This window comes from Hylaeus volcanicus, chromosome 3, assembly GCF_026283585.1.
Source record: "Hylaeus volcanicus isolate JK05 chromosome 3, UHH_iyHylVolc1.0_haploid, whole genome shotgun sequence".
NCBI classification, from domain to species: Eukaryota; Metazoa; Arthropoda; class Insecta; order Hymenoptera; family Colletidae; genus Hylaeus; species Hylaeus volcanicus.
In genome coordinates, this window is record NC_071978.1 from 28,863,684 (window position 1) to 28,889,482 (window position 25,799).

Here is a 25,799-nt window from a genome sequence, read left to right on the forward strand (position 1 = left end):
ATGCATCGTCCTCGTTAAGCACTTTTTTTTATTTCGAGGCTCCTCGCTGGAACTTTCTTCATCCCTCGGTCTCTCATCCTCCCTGTACCATCCGATCGATCGTCTCGCTGTCAACCTTCTCTCCCTTCGTCTTCGTCTTCGTCTTTCGCTATCCCGTGTTTCGCCTCCACTCGAGGTCTTATTATTTCTCTTGCCGGTAGTTTTTTTTTTTGTCGTCGTTGCGTCCTCCGCCTTTCCTCTTCGCGGGCCTCGAGCATTGGCGAGATCTATCCATGCGAAACGAATAGTTCCATGGATACAACGAAAGAATTTGGATTCACGGATCGAGCCACAGATTTCTCGAAGACAACGACGAAAAGAGCGTCGTAGGCGCCGTTGGTAGCGGTATGAATTCCACGTGACATTCTGACCGAGAGCAAAGCGTTCGGGAATTTTATACCACGCTTGATATTTTCCCGAAGCGCATTCGACGTCCTTTGTACGCGATCACGATCGTATACGTGGTGGTTCTGGAATCTAGGACGAGCTATAGTTCTCCGAGCGAAATACAAAAAATTCATAGAGGAAGAGAACAAAGTGGAATCTTCTATGAGGAGCCATCTTTCGACGACACAGATGCATTTATTTACATAGATTGATTTCTCTGAAAGTGTTAAGGTATGACTGTTGGAAACGTTGTTCGCTCATCCTTGGAATTAATTCTCGAAGAAACGTTCTTCGGCATAAGAGCATTGTCATGATCCGCGACAAATCGCTTCTGTAACTTCTTTTCAGTTTTTCGCGAAAACGAAAAAGAAGTTTCAGGCGAAGAACGGTCATCGAATTAACGAAGTCGGCGGCGCTCGTCGCGAACGAACTTTTCCGTTAATTAAAAATATTCACTTCGTCCGAAGGATAACGCGGGATAAAGGCTGGTTGTAATACGTACATTTTTATCGCGATTAACGGACTTACTTTAGCAACGGCCGATAAAAACTGCAGCCAGTCGCCAAACTTTCGCGATACAGTCTCCCGGCTCTTAGTTAACAGGGCACCCGGTAATAGCTTTAATTTAGCCTTATTATTTTCCAACGGAACTTTTACACAAGTTGGGGAAACTTGCGCAACCCGGTTACGAGCGCTTAGGCGTGCTAATCCGTCTCGAGTTCTGTTTTAGTGTGTCTCCGTATTGCGTCTCGCACTGGAGACGTTTCTCGGTTGACGCGAGAGATACGTTTTCATTGGTCTTAAATTTTTTACTCATGGCAAAGATAAATTTTCTTTCACAAATGTAAAATTAGCTATCGTAAATATAGATTACTAGAAAATCGAAGGAACTTTGATTCGAACAAACTTTTGGCTCGTTGAAGGTATGGATACAATATTCTGTCATCTTGTAAGGAAGTTTAAAAGACATTTACCAAAATCTTCTCTTGTTTCATCCACGCACTTTTTCGCGAGCAGATGGAAAGATTAAATATTAAAAATGCATTCACCCCCTAGACGCAGCTCCACGGTCGCTTGGACCATTTCGTAGTCGTTCTTCGCGAAGCACTGATACATCCCCTTGTCGTCCCTCGCGATCGAGGATATGTACAAAGTCGAGCCGTCGTTTCCCATGATTTTAGTTCTACCGGAAGCTCCTTCTCTCACTGGAACCCCGTCCTTCATCCAGGAGATCACCGGGACTGGTTGACCGGTAACGGAACACTGAAATTTGATATCTTTCCCCAAGTCGACGGTGGCCTGAAACAGATGTATGTACATTCGTTATGTATAATATTACGTAAAAGTTATCAAGGGTATACTGGTTAAAATATTAAAAGGAGTTCTCGACTGCGTTCGCTGGTAAAAATGAAGAAATGAAATACAATATATCTCCAAGGCTATTCTTCGTTGTCTGGCCATAGTTGTCCGAAATCACTTGCAGGGGTATTGTACTCGGGAGCCCTGCAATTTCATCTAACGTCGCATCCGCGGTGTATGAATTACTACGAGGCTGGGAACTCGCCACTATGTAAAATGTAAAGTGCCTTCATTTTTCTTGAACAAAAATTGGAAAGGGACTTCTTATATTTCCCTCGCCGACGCCTATACGCAAGATCATCCAGAAACACGTTCTAAATTTTTGCTAGTAATTTCAACCGAGTTCTGATGCGAATCAAACTTCTACGAAAACCCTTAGAATTATACAAAACATTCCTCGACACTTCAACCACTTACTCTTGTTGCGTGACGAACATAATTTCACGCGGTAGACATACACATTTTGTTTTTTCAACGTAACTATTCTTGCTCGAAATGCAGATGCATTAACGAGCCAGCAAATACAGATTCAGCGAGCAGTGGTGGTATACGAATCTATTTGAAGGATTACACGACCCTTTCGCCAGCATACAAATGGAGCGTGCATTTTGCAATTATAAGGACGTACGTGATGATCGTGTTTCGTAGCGCGCTATAACCTGGTGAGTGCACGCAAACGAAATCCCAGATACCGCAAAGCGGTGCTTTGTTCCTAGCGTTCACAGGGAATCGTATTTACCTTATTGTCCATTATTCTTACTCTCATTGAAGGAATCGGACGGACCATTGATCTCGGGAGAATATTACCGTTGCTACTGTCTAATGAAGTCCAGAAATATGTCAAAAATAGTATATTGAAAAGTATATTAAGGTAGTAAGCAGTATAAATACGATTTATTTTCACTTAAAATAGCAGGTTAATAACGCTGAGGAAATGTCAGTTATCGTACGTAAATCTGAATTCCCGTACAAAACTCGTAATGCGCTCAGTCGCAACTCTGTGAATGGGTATTTCTGAGTCTTGCTAGATACCTATTCCATCGCTCATCTTTGGAAGCTTAATTGCTTCCGAGTTGTGTAACCATCTTCCTTTGATCGACTTGGTAGCTCGACTGATATATCATTAACGAGAATCGTTCCAGGTAAACGGGTCGCGGCTAGCTGTTTAACAGAGTATCCTGTTTGTAGAAGCTGAGAATCGATGGAAAGCAATAGCGGATCGTGCAAGATTCCAGGACTTAAACGAATATTGCGTTTACGTCGCGAGCGACAAAGGCATACGAAAAAATATCAACCGAGTGGAATTGCTGGATCGAGATTCGACGTTGCAAATTTCGGTGTGGGAAACGAGTGTTGTGTTTATACAGTCATTCCTCTCGTTGACACAATGGTGTGGGTATGCGGTGCTAAAATAAATATGCAACCGCGATATAAGTTTTCAAAAATCAAAAAACTGACCCATATTCAAATTTCTATTCGATTCCAAGTTTCAACAATATCAATAGGCAAACCTTTTGGCGTTTGAGGATAGTACTATAACATATGTTATTTCTCTATTCAATTTTGACCTGTATATTATATAAAAGAAAAATAAATTGCAAAGTTATTAAACACAGAGGCTCTCCTTACCCCTTATCTATTCAACAGTTAGAAGAATAAGCATCGCGTCGTGCCATAGTAATGACCATCCTCCGTATCGCTACCGCGTCAACAGTTGCAAGTAGAACAATGCCAAACTAGTCAGACACGTCTGACCGCACGACACATACCGCGGCGGAGCTGGCGTGTCGATGGCGCTATAGAAACGCCGATGAACGGAGCGTTCGACTGACATTTTAATATACGTCTTTGATAACTATCGCGCTTCGATCTTACAGGAAATTTGTCTGCAGTAGCGTTTTCTCGATATTCTTGAGGTATTATAAATTTATCTCATCAGGAATTTCGTAGTATAGACAAATATGACTTTCCCTTGATATGGGCAAGGACTTTGACGAAGTAATTGATAATGAATTATTGCTTATCGAGGAGAATTCCATTATTAATCGAAAGATGATATTGCACATTCCGTGGAAACTCCTAACTATGTTAGAAGATTGCGCAGCATCAACTATTTTGTAGTAAAATATTGTGATGACGTACTGAAGTTACTCTTTGTAACACCATCGGTATTATTCGTTAACTATTATTACGCTATCGTCTATCTCTGCCGTTCCATTTCTTTCTCTTACGTTATAATCATATGTATCGAAGGGGTCTTTCAATAAAATAGATAAATAAACATTGTTAAATGGTCTCCTTTCCTCGAGCAAAGTTAAGAGAGTGCGGGGGTTGTATACGTTACGGAAAGGTTGAATCCGTGGCCTGATTATTGATTGCCAGAGATATATCGATAAGATATACGGGTACACACATGTATCCAGATGCTCTGTAGACTTTTGCCGGGGTTTGCGTTGCGCGAGTGCCCTTCAGCTATGAATTTCGAGAGCGCTTCGAGCGTCAAAGGATCGGTAGAGATTCCTCGGATATATCGAGCGTGTTCCGATGAATGAAAAAGGAGGACACGGTCTTCTTATACGGCCGAAAGGGTCGCAATAAACGATCGGGTCGATCCATCGGATAAACGGAATTCGAATAGACCGGGAAGCGATTCACACTGGGATTATTCGCGGCGAAGCGACGAGTCGAGAAGAATTCGTCGATTCCATCGAATCGAACTCGCGACCGTTAAATATTGTCGAGAGGATCGCGGGTTGCTTCATCTTTGGCCGCTTTTTGTTCCACGAGACACCCCCAAGGAAAGTTTCTTTTAAACCGAAGACGGTTTTAAATATCCTTTGATACGGTATTCAACGGAAGAAGAACGAACGGAAAATAAGGCGCGCGAGTTGCCGCCTTCGGAGGCGGCCGAAGGAGAGTCGCGAAAAAAAAAGACAACCCGAAGGCGCTGTCGAGTTTCACCTCGATTCCTTTCTTTGCCTTCTCCTTTGTCTTTACGACTGTCTTCCGGTATACGTGTATAACAGCATTATTACGATGCGCAGCGATGCGTTTGTGTCAGCAATATAACCGCGACATAGGTGGACGCGTGTTCGCTGTGCGACGACTATTTTTAGAACGTTCCATAGGCGAATAGAGACGGCGAATAAAGAGAATTATTGCGAGAATTTCTGGAAAAATAGGGTGGAAGTGGTCATAAATTCCGTCGAATGCGCGCAAGACCGTATTCAGCTCGGCGTAGAATGCGGTGAAATTTTCTGCCTTGGCGGCGATCTCGAGACCATCTCCGGGAGAACATTTCACAGGATTTTCGCTGTTTTTAATTACATTTGAATATATCGTACGCCAACACTTCGGGTGCCTCTCTATTTAAAAACAATTTAAAGCTTAGAAATAGTAACTCTTCTGCCTCGTCTGCATCTTCAAATTGTAAATTGCAATTAGACAACGACGGTTAACGGCTAATATCTTGATTGCTACGAAATGGTTTAACTCGCTTCTGCGTTCATCATAAAGTCCGAACGTACCGTGCATCTTACCAGCAGAATTGCTAACCGAGAATTTATTGGACGACGGGTTCTTTAAAACCAGCGCGTAACGAAAAGGCGCATCGATCCTTTTAACAAAAAGCCCCGTCCAAGTCGGACGCGTTAATGGAAGAAAATTGTCGGAGCGAATGGGAGTCAATATATGAAAGAATCCGGCCGCGATAAGCGTTTCTTTGCTGATGACTGCAAAAGTTATGCGAGAAGCTTCCGGCGAATGAATGCTATTTCATCGACTCGGTTCACCGTTCTCTGTCCTCCGTCCCTCGCTATTCGCGGTGGTATGGATCGTTCGACGATCTCTATACCCTTCTTTTATATATACAGGGTGGACCAAAAGTGTTAGAACTTCTGCGAATATGGACTTACATTTGCGTGTATGCTGATGAAACTAGAATTTCGTTCATATTCATTTTCCTAAAGTCATATTTCCCTTCTCGCACTCAATATATTTTCCAATAAGTATAGGAAAGGCACTTGGCTAAAAAGGTCAACGTACACCTTACTCGATAAAACGTCTTTCGAGAAATACAGTCCTTTATTTGGTCCACCTTGTACACATATACGTACTCGGAAACCATGCTCGACAGACGCCAGCATACCGGCCACTTCGTCGCATTTTCCATCGGATTGTCGCATTTTACTGTCGCATTCTCCATTTGCTCGACAAGGCGCCCGAACCGAATCTCATAACTGACTCTTCCATATACTAGATACACCTACTTTAAACGTGTCTTCGGTTCGAACGACCTCGAATCTCGACCACCCGATCGTTTCGAATAGCGACGCGTTGTCGTCCTCGAGCATCGAATAGCGACGAGCCTTCGAAATCACGGAAAAATCGAATTCTATTTTATTAAATCGTTCGATGCGGCAAAGTTTCAATTAATGCTAAATGTGTCTGCGATGAAGGCGTTTGTCTTGATTAATAAGAGACCTTTCTCAACGAGAAACACGCCGCCTCCAACGATATCGTATTTACGTTTCGCGATCTCCAATTATCCTCACCGGTGAGAATTAGTCGACGACGTCGCGCAGTCGATCGGAATTTATTCGGAGAGATCTGCTGGGGTGGCTGGTGACGCGCGATTCGAGGGATCGCGAGTACCCGCCGGAACGGGGATATATCTCATCGACTTAACAAAGTCACGGGGCAACGAACCGTTATGTTGCGCGGCAGAACGGACTGCCAGCAGTTCGCAGATCTGCTGGAAATAGAATCGACGCTCGTCGAGAAATCTCGGCTACGCCTGGCGCGAGGTGGCGCGGGTGGCGAGGGGAACGGCGAGAAGAAAAAGTAACCGTCGGAGGAGAAGGAGCTCTCGAGTTGTTTACAAAATAGAATAAAGGAACGGTAACCTGTTGAGGTATCGGATGGATGAAGCGAAGCTACTTATCATCGGGAACCGCGGCCCTTTCGCTTCGCCGTGGAAACAGCTGCGTCTTTCGCGAATTCATTTCCGAAATGACAGAACCCTCCCAGGATACTCGATAACCGGAAGTTTCGAGGGCTGCGGTTCGTGCTCGAATTACGTAACTAAGTGTCGCGTCGCGGTAAGTGAATCGAGAATAAGTAATCGTGAACATCGGAGGTTGGGACCCAGGGAACGTCAAGGCGACGGGAGACGAAGAAACCTCGAGGATTTCTCGAAGGACGGGGATTATCGAGGGTGAAGCAGGAAGGCAACCGAACCGCTCGATTCGTTTCTGAGATCCAATCGTCGGGGAACAGGATACTAACCTGTTGAGGCTCTAAATGGACGAGGGAGGCGTGAGTTTTTCCAAGGAGATCCTGGAATTCCTAGTACCTGCACGATTACGGATCCTGGACATCTTTATATATCCGACGAAAACTCCGCGAGTGGGTCAGGAAAAGTAAAATTTTGAATATAAGAACCAATTTGTAAATCGGAAAGGAAAGCGCTACGAGTTCAACTAAAAAAAAAGAGAATGTTATAAAGTCGATCCGTGTTTTAGCGTTCAAAGATATGAAAGCTTTTAAGGAAGTGCGGAATTAGTATGCGTAGAGTATACACGTAACCTGTTGCAAAGTAGGAGGGCGGTAGGCGAACGGAGGAAAGGAGATTCGAATACTTTCCTGCTCGCACACCAACGCAAGACTTTGTATGCAATTGTAGTGCGCTCTGTACGTACAATCTAAAGCTGTACGTTGCAGGAGCAGTGAATGGGTCGCAGCTACGTTCTCGAAAAGAATCAAAGGGAAGAAGGATGCTCTTTTATTACGGTAGCGAGAAGAAAGGTGCTCGATACCGGGCACAAAGATGCATCGAAGGTAGCAGAAACTAACCTGTAGAGGTGCTAGGTGGATAGAGAGGCTACTTATAATGGAGACTTCCAATTCGACCCTTTCGGAACCGGCTGTATTGTTGGCGTGACAGACGTATCGTCCAGCATCCTCGGGTGTGGCCAATTGTATCACCAGCACGCCTGCCCTGACGTGGACCCTCTCCGAATCGAAGATCATCGCCGTGCCCGACACGGACTCGCGAAACCACAGGTACATCGGGGCTGGTATTCCTTGAGAGATGCAAGACAGAACGATCGTTTCCTGTGTCCGTATCGGCGCTGGGCTGACTCGTTCGTTGAATCGCGGCGGGACTGGCTTGCGTTGGTCTGAAAAGGAAAATAGGACAGACCTTTTATTGATTTTACCTCCAAGAATTAAATATATAAGATGAATAATTTAGTCTGAAAAAAATCGATTCCTAGTTTGGGTTGAAATCTGAATATATAAACGTGTTTCATATTTTACTTTTCATGGAAAAAAATATATAAGATATATAAATAACTTATCTCGAGAATATCAAAATAATTGAAGATATTATACTGATTAAAACTAAGCGATATATGTGTTAAGTAAATAAAAAAAAATAAAAAAAAAAAAAACTTGTTTCGTAACAGAATTGTTTGAGATATTTTTAGTTATAAGCTTTTGAAATTCGAATAATTCGAATAATACGCGAAAATGTCATGCACGAATATTGTAGATAACGATAATCCTTTTCCATTTGCAAGCACCGTACGATAATAACAACAATTTCAACGACACGTATTTTCCTCGACCCTTCAGCCAGTATGATCGTTTCACTGAAAATAACGACACATTTTGTAATATTCATTTAATTTCACAGTCGCGGATTACTTTATATTTTATGTCGAAATCTGCTAAGCGTAGACTGGTTATTCGGATATCGTGATTATTTTTAAAGATATGGAAGAACGTTTTGCAGCAAGAGTTGCTTGTCTTCGTTGCCGAAAATAAATTCTTACGTACAATTCAGAACTCCTGGACATTTCTAAGAAAAATCTCCAGGGACGCGTTGAAATAGACAAAGATCTCGGGATCAATGTTTCGAGTCCACGGAAAACCTTTTGTTCCAGTTACGTATAATGCGAGTTAGTGTGCTCGGTAAATTTACATTTATTGACTTCCCCCCCCCCCCTCTCTCTCTCTGTCCTCTTCCCTTATTTGTTCCATATTCCCATGTTATCTTCTCCGGTTCAATTACAATTGCGGGCGTTGCACGGGTTATTCTTATCGATTTAAACGGTATATTATTATTAATTTAAAAATTTCGTTCATAAGCGACACTCTTTTCCCAGCGAATCGACAACCGACTGCAAAATGAATACCCTTTGACAACAAAATGTAAACCCACAGAGTGGAGAATCGTTCGAGGACGCTCGAGCCTCGTTACAATTTCGTTTTCCGCAAACATTCCATCGATCGAGTTACGTGTAAATTACTGTTACGTAATTGCACGCTAAAATAGCAGTCTTTTTCCTTATCCCGCCGACACGCGTTGCATCTGCTCGATCGCTGGACGGCCGATGTTCACCGTAACGTAACGCGAACTCGCTGAAATTGATCGACCGTTATTAATCGAAGTATACATGTGCATACATAATAACTTGGGAATCGTACAGCCCCTGGGGTAATGGATCTACTTTAATGAGCGCAATCTCGAGAGGCGTATCGGCACCCCGTTGGTCTAAACAGCGCATGACAAAACAACCACTCAATCCCTCGGAATCTTGGGCCTTAACGACGACCCAAAACAACCGCCGTTTTATTTCGGTTTTAGTAACACTTAAACACCGGATGCTGTTTGTCGAATAGCTGGACCCCGCGACGTCAGAGCTTTTTACGGCTGCACTATTTTATAATGGCGCGCTCGCTTTGTCTGGTCCGCGTTATTATTGTAATTTAAGCTGATGGCGTATTGATCGTCGCTTGCCTCTATCCCGTTCTCTCTTCCTCCTCGTTGCTTCTCTCGCTGGCTCTCGAACCATCTCTCACGCTCTCACCCGCGCTGTTTCTCTCGTTCTCTCTCTCTCTCTCCCTCTTATTCTCTCTATCTCGCTTGTGCCAGCGTGCGATTCCAGTTGCCATATTCCAGCAACGCCCCGCCACCACACCCATGTGGATACTACCGTTGGTTCCACCAGCTCATGGATGCGTACCTCCCAAAACTTTTTACGCCGTTCGTATCTGATTTACGCATCCTCAACGTCAACGTGGTCGACGTTGACGTTCGCCTGGCGAAAAAACGCGCGTGCAACTTGGTCGGCTGATCGATACTGGAATCGAAGGATCGACTCGCGTTGCTGATTTTTCCGACGACCAATCGTTCGATAGCGCGTTGATCACCCCGTTGCCGCGACAGAGTCAACCCGCGGTGTTTGAAATTGAATTCGATGGAACTAGACGAGACGCATCCTTTGACGTGAAAAGTAGCTGATTTGAAAGAATGGGGAAAGGAAAGATAAACAAGGCAACAAGCGATGGATGTATGAAATGCTAAAACCAACGAAACGGGGGTCGAAAGGAACAAACGTTCTGTTGCTTGTACAAGTGACAGCTGTTCGAGTTACCGTCAGTGGTGCAATTTAGGCAAAAAATTGTTCAGGCTAATAATGTTTTCCTACCGAATTTTTTACTATTTATAAGCAAACGAACGCACTTCAACCTCTCCCCATAGAACAGTCATTTGCTTGGTATTTTTCCAGGCGAAATAGGGCTCGTCCTTAATCGGCACAATACACGCGCGCTTTGCGAATTTCTCGCGAAGCGGCGAAACGAAAGTTAACCTGGCGTGGAGCACGACGAAAACTGGTAAGGTTGGTAGACAAATTTGAAAAGCGTTTCCCCCTCCGCCGGGAATGCTCTTACCGCGGCGACGACGGCAGCGGCAGCGTTTGCGGCAGTTAAAAAGTTAAACAGTTGAGAGGGAAGTTTAATTAATAAGCTACAGCGGCAAGTGATTTCCAAGTACGGGAACTCGACTAGTATCGAGGAAGAGCACTCGGCCGGCGCACGAGTACGATATTTAAGCGGAACAGCGAGCGGACAGACAGTGTACTCAAACGAACATCTTGATATCCTTTGAACCATCAGTCATCGACTGTGTAATTCAGGCTTCGCCCTTTCTCGCAGCACTCGATCCGCGAGCGGGTAGGGCACGTCGTATGCGCGACGAGACGAGGCGAGGGGAGAAAAACACGACCGAAGGGAACGGAGAAACCGCGGCGGAACGATGTCCAATTAAACCTTTCGAGCCGTCGACTCCAATTAAGACTCTATTAAATATACACCGGGCGCGTGTGTCGTTGGCAAAGCGAATTTCAAATGGCTCCGGTCTTTCTCACGTATTTACCCAGAGCAAGCAACTTCACCGTGACAAAGTTGTCGCTAATTAGCCGTACAATGTATCTCACGCAACGCGCGCGGCGACTAACGCGGACTCTCGCGCTCGCCATTTTCCGCCGTTGAAATTCTTAAGGTTGATTCGCGTTAGGGGAAACTTCAACGTCGGTGTAGCGATGGGATCGAGCGCTTTACGAGTTATTCGCGATCCTGATCCCGGATTCGTCGGTGCATAGCATGCGCATGCAGTTTAATGGAGCGAGAAGTAGAACGTTTCTACAAATAGAGAATAACAAAGTACCAAGTATACTTCCTCTCGGTATACCTAATTCGATAAAGCGTCAGGAGGATCCGATAACGCTCGCATCCTGCACAGTCTGATTATTTATCGATCGCAGAGGTGAGCACGATACCAGTCTATGACAACGTTCGAGCATCCCAAACCAAACAGTTTAATTAGCAAAACGCTACGATGAATCTCTATCAAATGCATCGGAGAGGTCGAAGAATCCTACGATTCCGAGTTTCTCGCCACCTTGTCTTCTCGATGTTATCCGAGACCATAAGGAGAGATTCTCGAGCGCTGTGGCCTGATTCGAGTCCAGTCTGACGCGAATCAAGCGTGAAATACGAACGAAAGGGGGAAAATTGGAGGGAATTTTCCGCTCCGAGTCGTTACACTGAAAATCTGCGGAATAAGCACCGTCCGCGTGACGCGTGAGCGAGGCACCCCGGAGGATCGGAGACGAATGGGCATCGGCGTCCGTTACGAGGGGGCGGGGAATCGGTGGATCGTTTGAGCTTCGTTAATTACTTGGCAAGACAGGTTTCTGCATTAATTGTACGTAATATTACCGGGAACCGTATTACGCCATTTACTAATTACGTCATCGAAGCGGCGAGCTGCTCTCGAACCGATGGAGCACACGCGTAATTTAATGTCAGCCGCTGATTGCTTCAGAATTCAGGTCACAACGCGCGATACCCGGGCGCAATTTGCACGCAAGGCGTACACGTGATTCGATGCGTATCGCTTCGCCGCAATTCGGTATAATTATATCTCTGATTTATACGGACGAGCGGACAGAGAGAAACCGAGGGTAAACCTAACTCGTTTCGCACCGTCAAAGTTACCCGATACCGGAGAATGAACGGAGAAATGTCCCGACGAAGCTGTAACTCGGCGCGAATATTGGATTAGAAAACTCTGGCGGACGAATGATAATTTACCGGGTCGCGAAGGGTTCGAAGAATATGTCCCTAACAGCCCGCGCCTCGAAGACTTACCGACGGTCTTGGGAACGTTGCGTTCGAGATGGAAAATATTATTATAAACTCTCCAGGGTCGTGACACTTAGAAGGAGGAGGTGTGCGAATTGATTACCGGTATTTACGATAATTAGCTTCGTTGAATAGCATATGCGAAGGTAAAGAATTTCAACCGCTACAACTGTTAAAGCGACGCTCTTGTTTCGCCTGTATAAGGATTAACGCGTGTCATATTCCGCGCCTCGTAGCGTGAAACTCAAGAAGATCGATGCGCCAGGTACGGCGCTCGGATGTCAACGAACAGAACGCTTCGCCGTCGTTCGTCATTCTCGGTGAACATTTTTCATCCTCTTCTCCTGGATACCTTCAGGATATGCGTACCGTATCGAGTACCTTTCTACCCTGCCCTCTCCTCCCTCCACGCTTAATCGAGACCTCCGGAAATGCCACCGTAATCGCTATGCATTACCATAATGCTCTCCGTCGACTCGTTCCGATTCCGCTGGATACGATCCGTTGCGGTAGCTGTTCTCGCGAAGAACGATTCCTCTCGACGACGTCCGACGGAAGAGTTAATTCACGCGAACGAATTCGCCTCGTCTTCGAGCGGAATTCGAGCGTAATTCGCTCGTCTAGTTCTTCGCGAATCATCCTATCCGGTGGTTCCTTGCTTCGGCAAGATGCGCGGGCGCGCTCCCGCGTGCGAGTATGCGAGGGCGCAGAAAAGAGAGATATACAAGTAGGTTGAGCTCGATAAGATTGCAGGGTAGCGAGCGAAGGGATTGGAGCCGTGATGGCTGCATTGTTTCTTGCCGACGCTGCTCCGCAGACTGGTTACATCCTGGCACCGTGGATTGTACTTTGCGTTTTCGTCGAGTCTCCGATAGGGGCGATATCCCTCCGTCCCTTTTCTTCGTCCGCGATTTCCTTCTCTCCCTTCCTCGCGCCGTCTCCTCGCTCTTTATCTCTCCGACCCTTTCCGTTTCCCTCGACTATCCCCGTCATTGACCGGTAAAAAAGCCACGAGGGCATCGTAAAAGCGCGCCACGAAGAAACTGCTCGCCTTGTTCCACGGATTTACGAAAGTTCAACATTTTTCCAGGCCGGGAGAGTCTTTAAAGTACTTAGAAGTAATACCGTGAACGTACGCGGATAGCAACCCGGATGGTGGATCTGTTCCTTGTTTTTTTTTTTTTTTTTGTTTCACTCCCTCGCAGCGTCGCGAATAAACGCGATAAATCTGCATTTACAATTCACAACGGCGCGCGTTTATCATCGCGGCGACGCTCTCTTCGGCGTGCACCGTCCTCCCCGACGCGTCCGCCTTCGCTTGGCGAGTACGAGGCGGAAGATTAAGAACGGAGTAATCTCCAGGGTCTCGGTAGTCGACTCGAAGGATGTAAACGTAAGGATAAGCACGCGCTATCGACTTTCCGTCGACCAAACTTCAGTCGGCGAATGCGTTCACTTCGTTAATATAGACCTACTCGTGTCTGTCGTGCGATACAAATTTATGGCGTGCACCTGTCCTAAATTCACAATTTTTTTCGATCGAGAAGCCAAAGGACGTCCGTCGAGTATCGTCGAAAGCTGACCGAGTCGACAACGAGATTCGGTAGGCAAAGGCGAAGAGGGTAAACTCTCAAAAAAGTGTTCGACCGCCAAGCTGATTCGACGCTCGGTTAAGTCGAGCTCCCGGGGAGACGAGAGAGGAATGCTCTCGTCGAATCTCCGTCTCGAACTTTCTCTCCGTCCAAGTTCTCGCGGAATTGAATTAAACGTATCGGTCGAGGTGAATATCGATCGATCACGCGATACGATCGACGCCAAGATCGCGATACAAACGAAAACTTTCTTAGCTATTATCGAACACGGGATGTACCGATAAAACTTTCCAGCTCGGCAGTCTGCCCGAGCGAACTTCGCGACGAACCCTCCGCACCGATGGAACGTTTCTTCCGATTGCCTTTCCGAATGTATTAACAGGAAAAAGCAGCGCGATCGAGGGATTTGTTACGACTAACGTTGCAAGAGAAACTTTCTTCGGTCCGCCAGTTATAAACCGGGTTGCGTTCTTGGCGCAGTTATATTAAATTCCAGCAGCAAAGATAACCGAAAACCCTCAGTACCTCTTCAACTTGACGGAACGTAATTCGCAATGCTAAACGTCAGTTGTAAAACTAGATAACCAAGAGAGTATATCGCGCGTACCAAGAACTCGAAGTTATTAGTATCAACCCTTTGCATTTCAAAAACTTGTTTAATACGAGCGACTGGCAACTTAGAACGCGTTAACTCGGTTCGCGTTGTCACAAATAAAACTTAATTCGGTTGTAGCGCATGTCGCTGTAGCAACTTCGGCGACGTTTAGAGCTAGAAACTTGGAACGAAGTTCCGCGTGGAGACAGAAGATTAAGAAGGTCAACATGTACTCGCGTATTTCCGCGACCCTGGGAAGAAGCGCGTAAAATCTCCGATTTCTCGGCAAACCAATTCCGAGGCAAACATATTTCGAGGCGTCCTAGGTTCGTGGAAACACGAGAGGAAAGCACTAAACATTACGGAGAGGGAGCGACGGAGGGAGAAAAGTACAGATTAAACTTCGGCGTCGAAAAAGTGGTAGATACGCGGAGGGAAAGCGTTCTCTCGGATTTCTCACCGTGGCGATTTTCTTTCATCGCGTCGAGAGTCCGACTCGAATTCGCTTGGATGGTTATCGAGACGGCAAACGCACACTGTCGTGGTGTGTTTGGCGTCGAGCAGTTTGGTCCATTAGGACGCGGCGCATCGCGTTTGACTTAAAGGGTTATACCACCATGGGGACGTAGTTGTCGTTGCTTAGGAATTAATTGCGATGAATCTTGTTTGAAAAGTTTCTAGTAGCGAGGTGGTGTTCGTCCTTGAGAAGAAGCAGTTGCTAAAGGTTTTGCAGTTCATCTAGCGTCCGTGCTCTTTAATGGACGCGAGACTCAAAAACCGGGGTGTCCCTAAAACGTGTCGAGGCGTCGGAACTCTGACGCGTCGTAGTCGAGAAGGGTAAGTGGAAGGAGGCGAAAGCTTACGAAAAATGCTAGGTTGGATAATGGCGGTGACTATGACAAAAACTGGAACCGACAGGTGCCGTGGAAAACAAGCCAACGTTCGCAAGGTTGTCTCTGCTTAGCAAGATCGATTAACTTCCCGCCATCTTGACGGAATCACGAGTCGATGCATAATCGGTCTAGTCTACGAGCTAGGTATAGGAAACTTTTCGCTATTGGAATACAAATTATAAATGGATATTTACCATTGCCCTCTGTCTCTATTAGCTCGAGAGAAAATAAAAAATGACTGTATCGAAGAGTAAAAGATGACGGTAAACACGACACGCAAACGGATACACCGCAAAGGGAATAGCGACGCGTGTCGTTATTTTCGACGTTACTCGATAACTCTAAGGTGGCCGTACTCTTCGAAGGAGGTTTTCGACCTCTCTTACGACATCACTCAAAGCCAAAGCTAAGCAAATTCTTACTTTAACCAAACTTCCTCGAACAACCGTCTCTGATTTCATCGTTTCAGATGGCAAGCAACCAACGAACAATATGCTCATCTCGCATTCGATTCCAATTCGTGACTTCTCTATCCCAGGTACCGGAGCATCTCGACTTGCACTTTCATCATTAGCCAACCTATTGTTCCAACCGCTCATCCACATTCGACCCATTTTATGTCTTACGAATCAGCAGCTCTCTTGCGCTGGATGAAGCTTACCGACGAGCCATCGTGTTCACAGCTGCGATTGTTCACAGGGGTTGATTACTATCGCTTGGATATCACGCGTACGTTGAATCCCAAGGAAGACCTTCGAGTTAATTAAAGGGACAGGCAAGCTTCGAAATTATCGAAAATCTATCCTGAAGATTTTTACGTAATTCGATGCGATTCTTAGAATTACCGATACTTTTAATATTTCGCGGTTTGATCCGTTGAATTTCAGTTCGATTAAATACCATTTTCGAAGTTGTCGGTCGAATGAAACATGAAACTAAATGCACAGGCTAGCAGGCGCACTGAAATAATATAGTCGAGAAGATTAATTATGTAAATGAGCTGGAAATTATTTGGATACTCTATGATGTGTAATATATGTTCCGCAAAGCTCGAAAATGAGCAACAATGCGATCAAAGCTGTAGCCCGAAGATATTAAAATACACAATTTGTATAAACCTTTGACGTAACAGTCGAGTTTCTCTCGTTTCCGGCGCGCGCACCTTCAAAGCTTCCATCGAAAATACCATCGCATCCCGAAAACGTATCCACGCGTGAACAGTCGTATTAATTTATACGGATCCGCGTTTTGGTCTCCTTTTTTTTTTTAAATATTTGCCGTGCCGTTATTTGTTATCGTACAGGGTTGAATCTCTGCACGGTTGGTAAATTATTGTTATTAAAACGCGAGTGGGCCGAAACGATAGAGACAAACGCGTCGAGTGCATCGCGCAGGAAGCTGCAGTGTCCGCGACAATGCTCGTAATTAGGCTATAACGTATTTACCGCGATGTACCAGAAGTAAAAGCTGCCAGCCACTCCGAATCAGCACGTATTTTCAACGATGTCGGTACATTTTGTTTACAGTTCGGAGCACTTGGTAGCGGCGCAGGAACACCGACGCGACGACCACGAGAGAGCGTGGAGGTTTCGGCCATTAGCATTTTCGGACACTCATGATTTATTCATGAAGTAGACACCGCGCGAGCACGGCAAGCGGCCTGCTGGGCACGGCGCGCTCCACAGGAAACGCGCAACAATGCATTATGATTTATTATGCAAAAGGTATGCGTGAGATCGTTGTATAAACGCTCGTGTTTAAGTAGATGCACGAAACGTTCCCTGGATATCCCTGAGAAATGCTCCGAACGAGCAGTCGCTCACGTACTTTAATCGCCATTATGCCAACGCAGCTCCCACCACGCGGATTCGTTCGTTTTCCCCCGTGTCTAACCATTTTTTTCCCTCGACGATCCGCGATAAGAACCGTATTCGTATCATTTATAGCTCGAGTGTGATCGATCCCCCATAGATGACGGAAAACTAGACGATGACAATTGATGTTGTTCGCGCGACTATTTGCTCGTCGAACGATCGTGTTCATCGACAGACTACTTCTTCCTAATTCGCGAATCTACTTCAAGATCGAAAGCTAAACGTAACTTTCGTCGCAGTGTGACGCCGTACAAATGACCCACGGTCGATTTCTTTTTACCACTTCAGTCACAAACGCGTCCGAGCACAAAGCGATAATATCTCGGAAAACGTATAAGCACGCACGCCCTCAATTTTCTGGCGTGCTTCGGGCGAGTGTAATTTCGCGAAGCGAGAAGCTGCTAGCTCGATGGGAAGTGGAAGAGATCGGATGATCGAATCATCTAGAGGTAACGACAGGTGTTTGATATCCAAAACTTACCACTTATCACGATCCGGGCGTACGAGGAACTTTCCACGTTCTCGCTTGTGACATGGTGCACGGTCCGGCATCGATAACTGGAATGGACATCGGCCGCTGTTATTTGGAATACCAGCAGCTCCCCAGTCGGCAGCATATGATATTTCCCCTCTGAAAGCAGATCCGTATCATTGATTCCACGATATATATCTGCGCGATACGTGCCTGCTTTCCATCCTCGAATCGCTCGCTCTCTTTTTTTTTTAACGAAATTCCGACTCAATCGCGTCCCGTTCTAGTGCCGCGATGCGCGCTTCTATTAATATGTAAATTTCTTTAATGGAAAATCCTCCCTGTTGTTCGCGGCGGCGCGTCGCTGCGCGTGTCGTAAATCGAGGAATAATGAAAGGTTCACGGAAAATGATTTGGGAACCGGGCTTCGCCGTTAATGGTGGATCGGCCAATAGCGTCATTAAACGAACGTGTAAAATGAAAATTCGAACGATGGACACCGCTGTCCTCTGGGCTTGACCGAAATAACTGGGGCTTCGACGTCGATGCTCCCAGCCGGCAACCAGTTAATTCCATACAGTCCCACGGATCGATGCTCGTATGTACAAAAATCCAGCGTTGCAGCGTTTCGTTCCTGTAATTCGGACACAATGCGGCGACCTTTCGCGGGGGTAAAATATAGTTTCGAGCGCATATGCCGCGTGGCTCGCGATAATCGGATCCTTCGTCGACGTTTATTTATTTATGTGTTAAACGAACGGGTCACGGCTCTTATATACATTACACATCGCGACGGTTGCGCGAGCAAACGTGTATAATTGGATGCAAACAATTGGTAGAGACGATTCTGTCGCGTTCAATATTACTTATTTGACAGAATTAAAAAGAAAGAGAGCCTACAGGATTCGAAGATGAATGTCCACAGGTAGAATATTCGAGTGCCTCTTTTTTTATTTTCTTCTATTTCTCGCCCACCTGGATTCGAGAATTGATCGCTACGCGGTCCACGAGCACCTCGTAACGGAAATTATGCGAGATCGTTGGACGAGTGACGCGACCTAGCGCAAAGGTACGCTTTAGCCGCTATTTTTTCACTTTTTCCGTCCAGGTCGACGTGAAATATATTACGTAGAATTCCCTTCTTTCGCGAGCATTTTCGGCGAGGGTGCGCTCTCGTGCGCGCGCACGGGTGACACGGAAAAAATGCATCGTGTCAAAATGTTTTTGTCCGCGTTCGCACCTCGGCGTATAAACGACTGTATTCATACTGGCTACCCTCCGCCCTCGACCGCCACCCACCGTACCACTTTGCTTTCCCGTTTTTGCAGCACCGGCCCGCCTGCCAGTGTCAATATTTCGTCGTTCGTTGCGCGCATCCTCTGCGCGCCTGTGTATTGCATTGTTCTCGAGGAAATTGCTCGGGATTTCAGCCATTGAAACGCGTCGGCTGAAACTGGCGCGCACGAAAATACGCGTAAGTCTGGTCACCGCTCGTTACTTCTGCTGCTGAATCGAGACGGGGATTCAATTTATTAACTAGCGATCCTCGTTACGATTCGTATGCGGAAACAAAAGAAAACAGAAGAATAGATGCGGTGGAACCTCCCGAGTTCGAACACCCTAATATTTAAACACCAACAGATGCCTCGCGTAGCAAATACAGCGGTCATTAGCTTAACGTAAAGGGGATGACGCGAAGCAACAATTAACATGTATTTTTTTTCTATCTCATTCATGGGATCGATCGGTTTGAATTCCAAGAGTTCCCGCATCTCGCAAAGGTAGATTCGAATAGATCGATAAGTATAATCAAACATTAACGAGAAACAACGCAGCGTCAGCAGAGATATAGCGAAACATCGCATAGGAAAAGCATCCCAAATTTGATGAAATCGTGTTCGGAATACAGGTCACGTCGCAGCTCACTTTTACACCCTTTGTCTCCTGGTAATGTACACATTCTGTTCAGCGCAATAACAGTCATACTTCGCGCTCATAACGTACGTTTCTCGAATATGATCTCGAACAGCTCCTTGTCAGCGACTCCGCGTACCAAGAAATTTTATTACTCCCGCGTCCGAATATTTGCGCAACGGTAAACTCGACTACGCTTCCAAATGGAATCGACATTCTCGATAATTGTGGTTCAATTAAAGCTTATTCGCTTGTCATTGGCGAGACACTAATACAATTAACCGCTTGCGATGGAAATTCATCGGAAGCTGCGAGTGGTCAGCCAATCCATATTATTTTGCCGTGGGCTGAACATCTAAAAGCACTATCGTACAGTGAATTCTGTCTTAATTAACGGATTCGTATCGAATAGATATGCATCAGTTTTCCATAACGGACGATATACAATTTCACTCTATCGCAGTGTTTCGTATTCGATGGTATTCGTGTGTCTCTTTCGCGCTACTTCTTCCCTGGATACTTTTCGAAATTCTGCGACGGGACCTGTGTGAACTATGCGTCCAGCTGACACGGAGATCTTGCGCACGAGAGCTGACGCATGCCCTTTACTGGCAAAATTTCAACCGTCGGATGCCAAACGGCCGTACCCGATAAAAAATCCTCCAACAATTTACTCGGCCGCTTGCTGGAGCGTTGCGCGCTCAGGGAAAAAATTTACCGACCGCACAGTACAAATAATGCCTACGAACGAGTAGAAAACCGATAATCGAGTATCGAAAGTATCGAGCATAAGCGCCGCAAATATTTGAATCTCTTCGGGAACTTCGTTCCGCAACCGACCACCGAGAAACTTTAATGAAAAGTAAAACGTCCGATAAAATAGTTCAGCCCTCCCTTAAAATAGGCTGAATAGCGATGGCTGTTAGTCTCGTGGAAGCAGAGTTTACGTCACGCGCGATATTTTGTCCCTTGACCCAAATTTCGTGAAAACGAGTTTCTAATTCTTCGAAAAATGTATGTACAGAAAAAGCTGTTTGGCGAGAAAAAAAGTTGTTTTGGACAACGAAAGTCGCGACGGTAATTTATCAACAACTCCGTAGTACTTGGAGAATGAAATCGCGTCCTTGCAACCTTCCAACCCGGATGTGGCATTGAACTCGAGGATAGACCGGTACGAAAATCTTTCCCCCAGCAATCGCGGGGAAAACTTCGTTTTGGCCGCAACGATTGGAGTTTGGCTTCACGCTAATAAGCGTAATGGACTACGTCGGAGGGCGCGTGGCATCCAACGCACCCGCGAGAGCGCCAGGAAAAATGACAGACGTCTATTTGGCTGATGGCGCAGGATTTAACCAGCGTTCGGCCACGCGAATATTTTTGCACGTACACGCGGAATAATATGCTCGAATAAGCCGCGGCGTGCAGACCGGCAGAATAGGAGCCCGACTGCGCCATGGTACCGAGTGCTCTTTACCCGAAAAGGGACGCCATAGACAGAGAGAGCAACCGATTACGCGGGATTTAATCTCGCTGCAAGACTTGGCGGATCGCGTTCCCCGGTCCGGGACGTGCCGGCGCTCTCGCGGAATGAAAATACAGATGAATGGAGATAACGGATTTCCGGCAGGGTCAAATGAAACATTTTTTAATACCCATTAACGAGCTGAAATGCCATTTAGCCGATGTAATAATTCTGAAAGCACCGGTTCCAAGAAAGGGACACGCTCGTACGGAGTCCGGAGTGTTTTATTTTTCAGCCCGGGACGCGAAATTGAGAGTACAATGGCGGGCGAGCGAATAGCACGCGGTGCGCTTTTAGCCGCTCGAGCATTTAATCCTGGCGGAAATGGTAGGTGAACGCGTATTGTTTCGATATTAGAGAAGCTTGGACTAGCGTTCGTGTTAACGTACTGCCGGGACGTATCGAGACGCGAACAAACAGTTGGATAATATTGGGTTGGAGAGCAAGGCCTGTTACATTCCGTTCGACGGCGAACTTCTCCAACCGCGAATCGATTCCTGGCTGAGCGTTGTATTTTTGGCTTCTTCGCTCTCGCTTTGCTCTTTCATCGGCAATTTTCTGATTCCGATTATCTGCGCGAAATGTGACCAGACTTATTCCCTAACGCGATATAATTCTCTGTCTTCCTTTACCCAATGTTACATCAAAGTTTCGGCGATAATTGCGTTACGGGCGAAGCGGCGAAGCGATAGCGTTGCAGTTGTAGCACGAACGTAATAGCAACGTGAATTCTGTCTAATTCACGATTTCATCCGGTCAAAACAAGAGCCCGCGAATGTGTGTGACTTTCTAGCGTCAGTTATATTTGCGTTAGCGTTTGCCGTTAATTAAATTAGTTAGCGGAGTTGCCATTTGTAATTGAACCTCCGTACTCGGATGAAATGACTAGAATACGGAATTTCGCAATGTTGATTATACACGCGTTCCTTGATGGAATGACTACAATTATTTTCACGCGAGCAAGGCTAAACGTCTCATGCATATATTAAGGGGGATTCCAGTGTGACAGTTTTAAAAATGTGATTTTTATGAATTTTTTAACCACATTTCTATGAATATACAGAACAAATATTGTATTCGAACGAAATATTTAAAAATTTCAACGGTTCGATTACTGCAGGAATTTTTAGACTCGCTTCCCTGCGACATACAAAGCGCAGGTACTCGGTTTTAAAGAAAGTTCGTTCTACTCCCACGTGCAAATCTTCTTCGAAGAGAGCTACGTAATAAATCACTCAGGGATTTTCGAAACGCGCTCTCCTTTCGCGTCTCGTCATTCGTTTATCGGGGATATGAATCTCGATGGTGGAATGCTTTAAATCGAATGAACTTTCGTCGTATAAATCTTTTTCGACTCGCGAAAGGTTTCGTTCGACCAGCCTTTTCATCGGAATCCCACGGACACCGGCCGTACTGATTAACAGCCGGAGGTGCCATTGTTTCGGTGGACTCGCGGAAAGAAAAGTGCAAATAACTCGTCTGGAGTGTAACGGTAGAGAACGTTGTCCGTAGAGATTTACCAGTCCTTTGCAAATAAGTACGAAACGAATAAAAAAAATGCGATGAATGTACTCGAAACCTACGCTGGTTTTTGTTAACGAATATCGACATCAAATGCAGTATTTGACTTTGACTTTTTTCTTTTATTACAGAAACTGAAAGGGACTAGGTTCGCGCTTAAGTTGTTAAAACTCCGCCCGAATATTTCTTGCAGGTGCAGCGAGTGTAGCCTACTTTTCATATCGTCAAAAATATCGTATTTTTGCGCGAACAGCCCCGTAAAATACCAGGAGCGATGAACGTTGTTGAAAACTGTTGGTAGAGTTCTCTCATTCTTGTAAGAACGATAAATCGATATCTGTTAGACAGCGTTCGTTCTTCGCAATTTTTTTTTGTTTACGCTTTCGCGTTATTCCTCGGCGATTCGAGAAAAGTTTCCACATCGGAGGAGGAAAACTTTGGTTTCAAGCTGCACGAGCTGCAAAGTGTCACGTCCCGTTCACTTTGTCGTTAAAATGAAAAATGCGCGACGATAGAATCGTCGATACGATTCAAAAGACTCAACGATTAAGTTGCGGCAAATAAAAAATTAATTAGGGCATATTTGACGAACCGAGGTGTCAAACGCGGATTTGTTATTGGTACGGGAAAGTTACCAGCTTACGAGTGACCAACGGTTTGCTAGATCGGGAAGTCGTTCAAACTTGCGAGTGCTGTGACTGAAAACAGCCCGAAGCTGTCATCGCCCCGATATCGTTTCACCATCGGTTCACGTTTACGCTCAACCTATAAACAACGAATACCGTGAACCGTTTTCGCTTCGATTTGCGAGTGGCGAAATATCGATGGACCGACGAATGGCGAAAACACCTCCGATTGGTTTAACGAGCGATCGAAACGAGCGCGTATAATGGGTTACGCCACCTTGGCAATTTAAAAAAATGCAATTTCGCCCAACTCTGCGAGGTGTCATGACTCTCTGATTTGACCGTGCATTCTGATGTCGACCGTCGACGTAGTACGTATCTATCGGGGTAATTACATCTTTGTAACCGGTTTTTGCATGGGATCCACTCGAATTAAGAGACTCTCGGAACACATGGCTCATTAAGCACGCGAGGAACGGATAAAGAGCGAGAAAATGGGCCAAGGGGCAACGAGAGTAGGAAGGAATGGCAGTGAGAGAAGGAGAGACGATATTAGAGGTGTTACAACGTCGACAGAGGAAACGCGTAGTTGGATGGAAGGATTCATCCAGGGTACTACGAACTGGAAGATAGTTCGGGGATTTTGGTACACACGACGATGATCACCCAGGGCGAATTTGCATTGCGGCTGGACGCTTTGCGTTTGAGCTGTGCTCCTCGTGCATCTGGGTTGGCCGTCGGTTGTTCGTTGAACTTTAATCCGAGGAAAACTGTCGGTACGCTGTATCGCCGGAGTTAGGAATTCATCGACTAATTCTTCTCAACTAGTCGACTGAACGCGCGATACGATTAAAGATTTAGTCGCTCTAACGGTAGTTCAACATTGAAAGTAAACGGTACACGGAATGTCTCGTTTAACGGTCCTTTCTTCTTGAAAAGAGGTTCTCTATAATTTCGCTTGGATCGAAAGTTGTGCGATATTGACACGAAAAGCACCATTTGCGTCCGTAGTGCGGCGCGCAAAGTCTACGTTCAAAGTCCCGACGGTTCGCGGAGTAAAATCCAATCTTGCGATTGAAGAGGAAACGGGTGGACAAGAGCGGGAATCGAAGAGCGCGGCGTGGCGCGGATCTGAATGGAAAACGAATCACTCGGAAAAGTTTTAGTTTCGCGCAGATCAGTCCGTCCATGCGAGAAAGTTCCCGTTTATTCGGTACAATCCGATCGAAAGGCGGCGAAGAGGACGAAGAACGACTAACTCGGATCAAGTTTTTAGAGGAGGCTTCGGAATAACTTGCGAAAAGAGAAGAAAAGGGGACGCGGCGGTGGTCGCAGAGTGCGTCTCGCGTGCCGCGAATGCTGACTTCCGATATCATTTTTGATGGAATATTGGGAATAATTTATAAATCGACGAATAAATATATTTTCCTTGCCATGCAGTATGCATCGGCGTTGAAGCATTAAGTATTCGGTACGCTTCGATCTTTTTACGAAGAATATTTCTTTAAAACTTACCTCTTAACCCTTTGACGACGGCAGACTTTGATACGCACCGGCCATAGCAGACGGCAGGAATCGAGTTACGATGTGCGCCGAGAATGACGAACTTTTAGGTAGAGAAGCACTTTTGTGAACACATATTTCAATAATAAAAATACTTCCACAAATATACTTAAACAATATTTCCTTGAGCCGAATTAGTATACGTATTACGAATTCAATGTTAATGTAAAGTTTTTCACGAGACGCGTCTGTTCCGTACGCGCACTCCTCGCGAGCGTTACCGAAGTGGTACACGTACTACCGCACTCTCAATGATCTTGGTAAATGAATACGAGGATACACTGATAGAAATTTAATTGCTATGCTACGCTTACGACGGTAGATTTGTATCTGCCTCTCGCCTTGAAGAATGTCACGCTCGAGGACTCGAAGGCGGTAGAAAAAGTGGTCGGGTGAGGAAGAAAACGGGGACTCTATTGTTTGTAAACAGCTAGCGGAATCTGGTCGCACATCTGGTCGCCAATGTTGTTAAACCTAACGCTTACAATTTGGGAACGCGTATTTATGACGACGCCGACCGGAATACCCTTGACGGCCGACGTCGGAGAATATAATTTTACGCTTAAATAAAACTTACAACGCGAACTTAAACTTAACACGTCAGAACGCCGTACTGCGTCCAGCGTCTATAGGGTGTTCTCAGTCTTACAAACGCAAAACTTCTAAGCACCTTTCTTTGTACATAAACAAATACAGGACCGACACGTAAAGAGCACAAACTGCCAAGTCTGGGGAAAGGATCGGTGAAGGCAGACACCAGCCACGTTGCCGATCGAAAGACTGCGACGCTTAACAATGCGTCAAGTTTCGTGCAAGACCTCACTGGCTCGAAACCGGCGAGTTGTTCGGACGACACAATGCGACCATTACGGCGTCGGAAGGAAAGAAGTTAGGAAAGTTTCAGAGAAGCCGTTCATTTGGGCGGTGAAATTTTCTTCTACCGAAAAG

The 25,799-nt window shown here is 45.7% G+C and overlaps 1 protein-coding gene across 6 annotated transcripts in view; it reads right to left on the minus strand.

Annotated features, from left to right (window-relative positions):
* Positions 1-25,799, minus strand: part of LOC128873256 (cell adhesion molecule Dscam2-like) — a 105,632-nt gene that overhangs the window by 25,965 nt on the left and 53,868 nt on the right. For 5 of the 6 annotated variants that reach the window (XM_054116695.1, XM_054116696.1, XM_054116699.1 and 2 more), the window contains exons 5-7: positions 17,715-17,864; positions 7,639-7,964; positions 1,476-1,725 (exon numbers count right to left, since the gene is read on the minus strand). In XM_054116695.1, the coding sequence (XP_053972670.1) occupies positions 1,476-1,725; positions 7,639-7,964; positions 17,715-17,864 (726 nt within the window). Of the gene's footprint in view, positions 1-1,475; positions 1,726-7,638; positions 7,965-17,714; positions 17,865-24,803; positions 25,228-25,799 lie in introns of those variants that run through there. The other variant, XM_054116700.1, reaches the window with a different exon arrangement.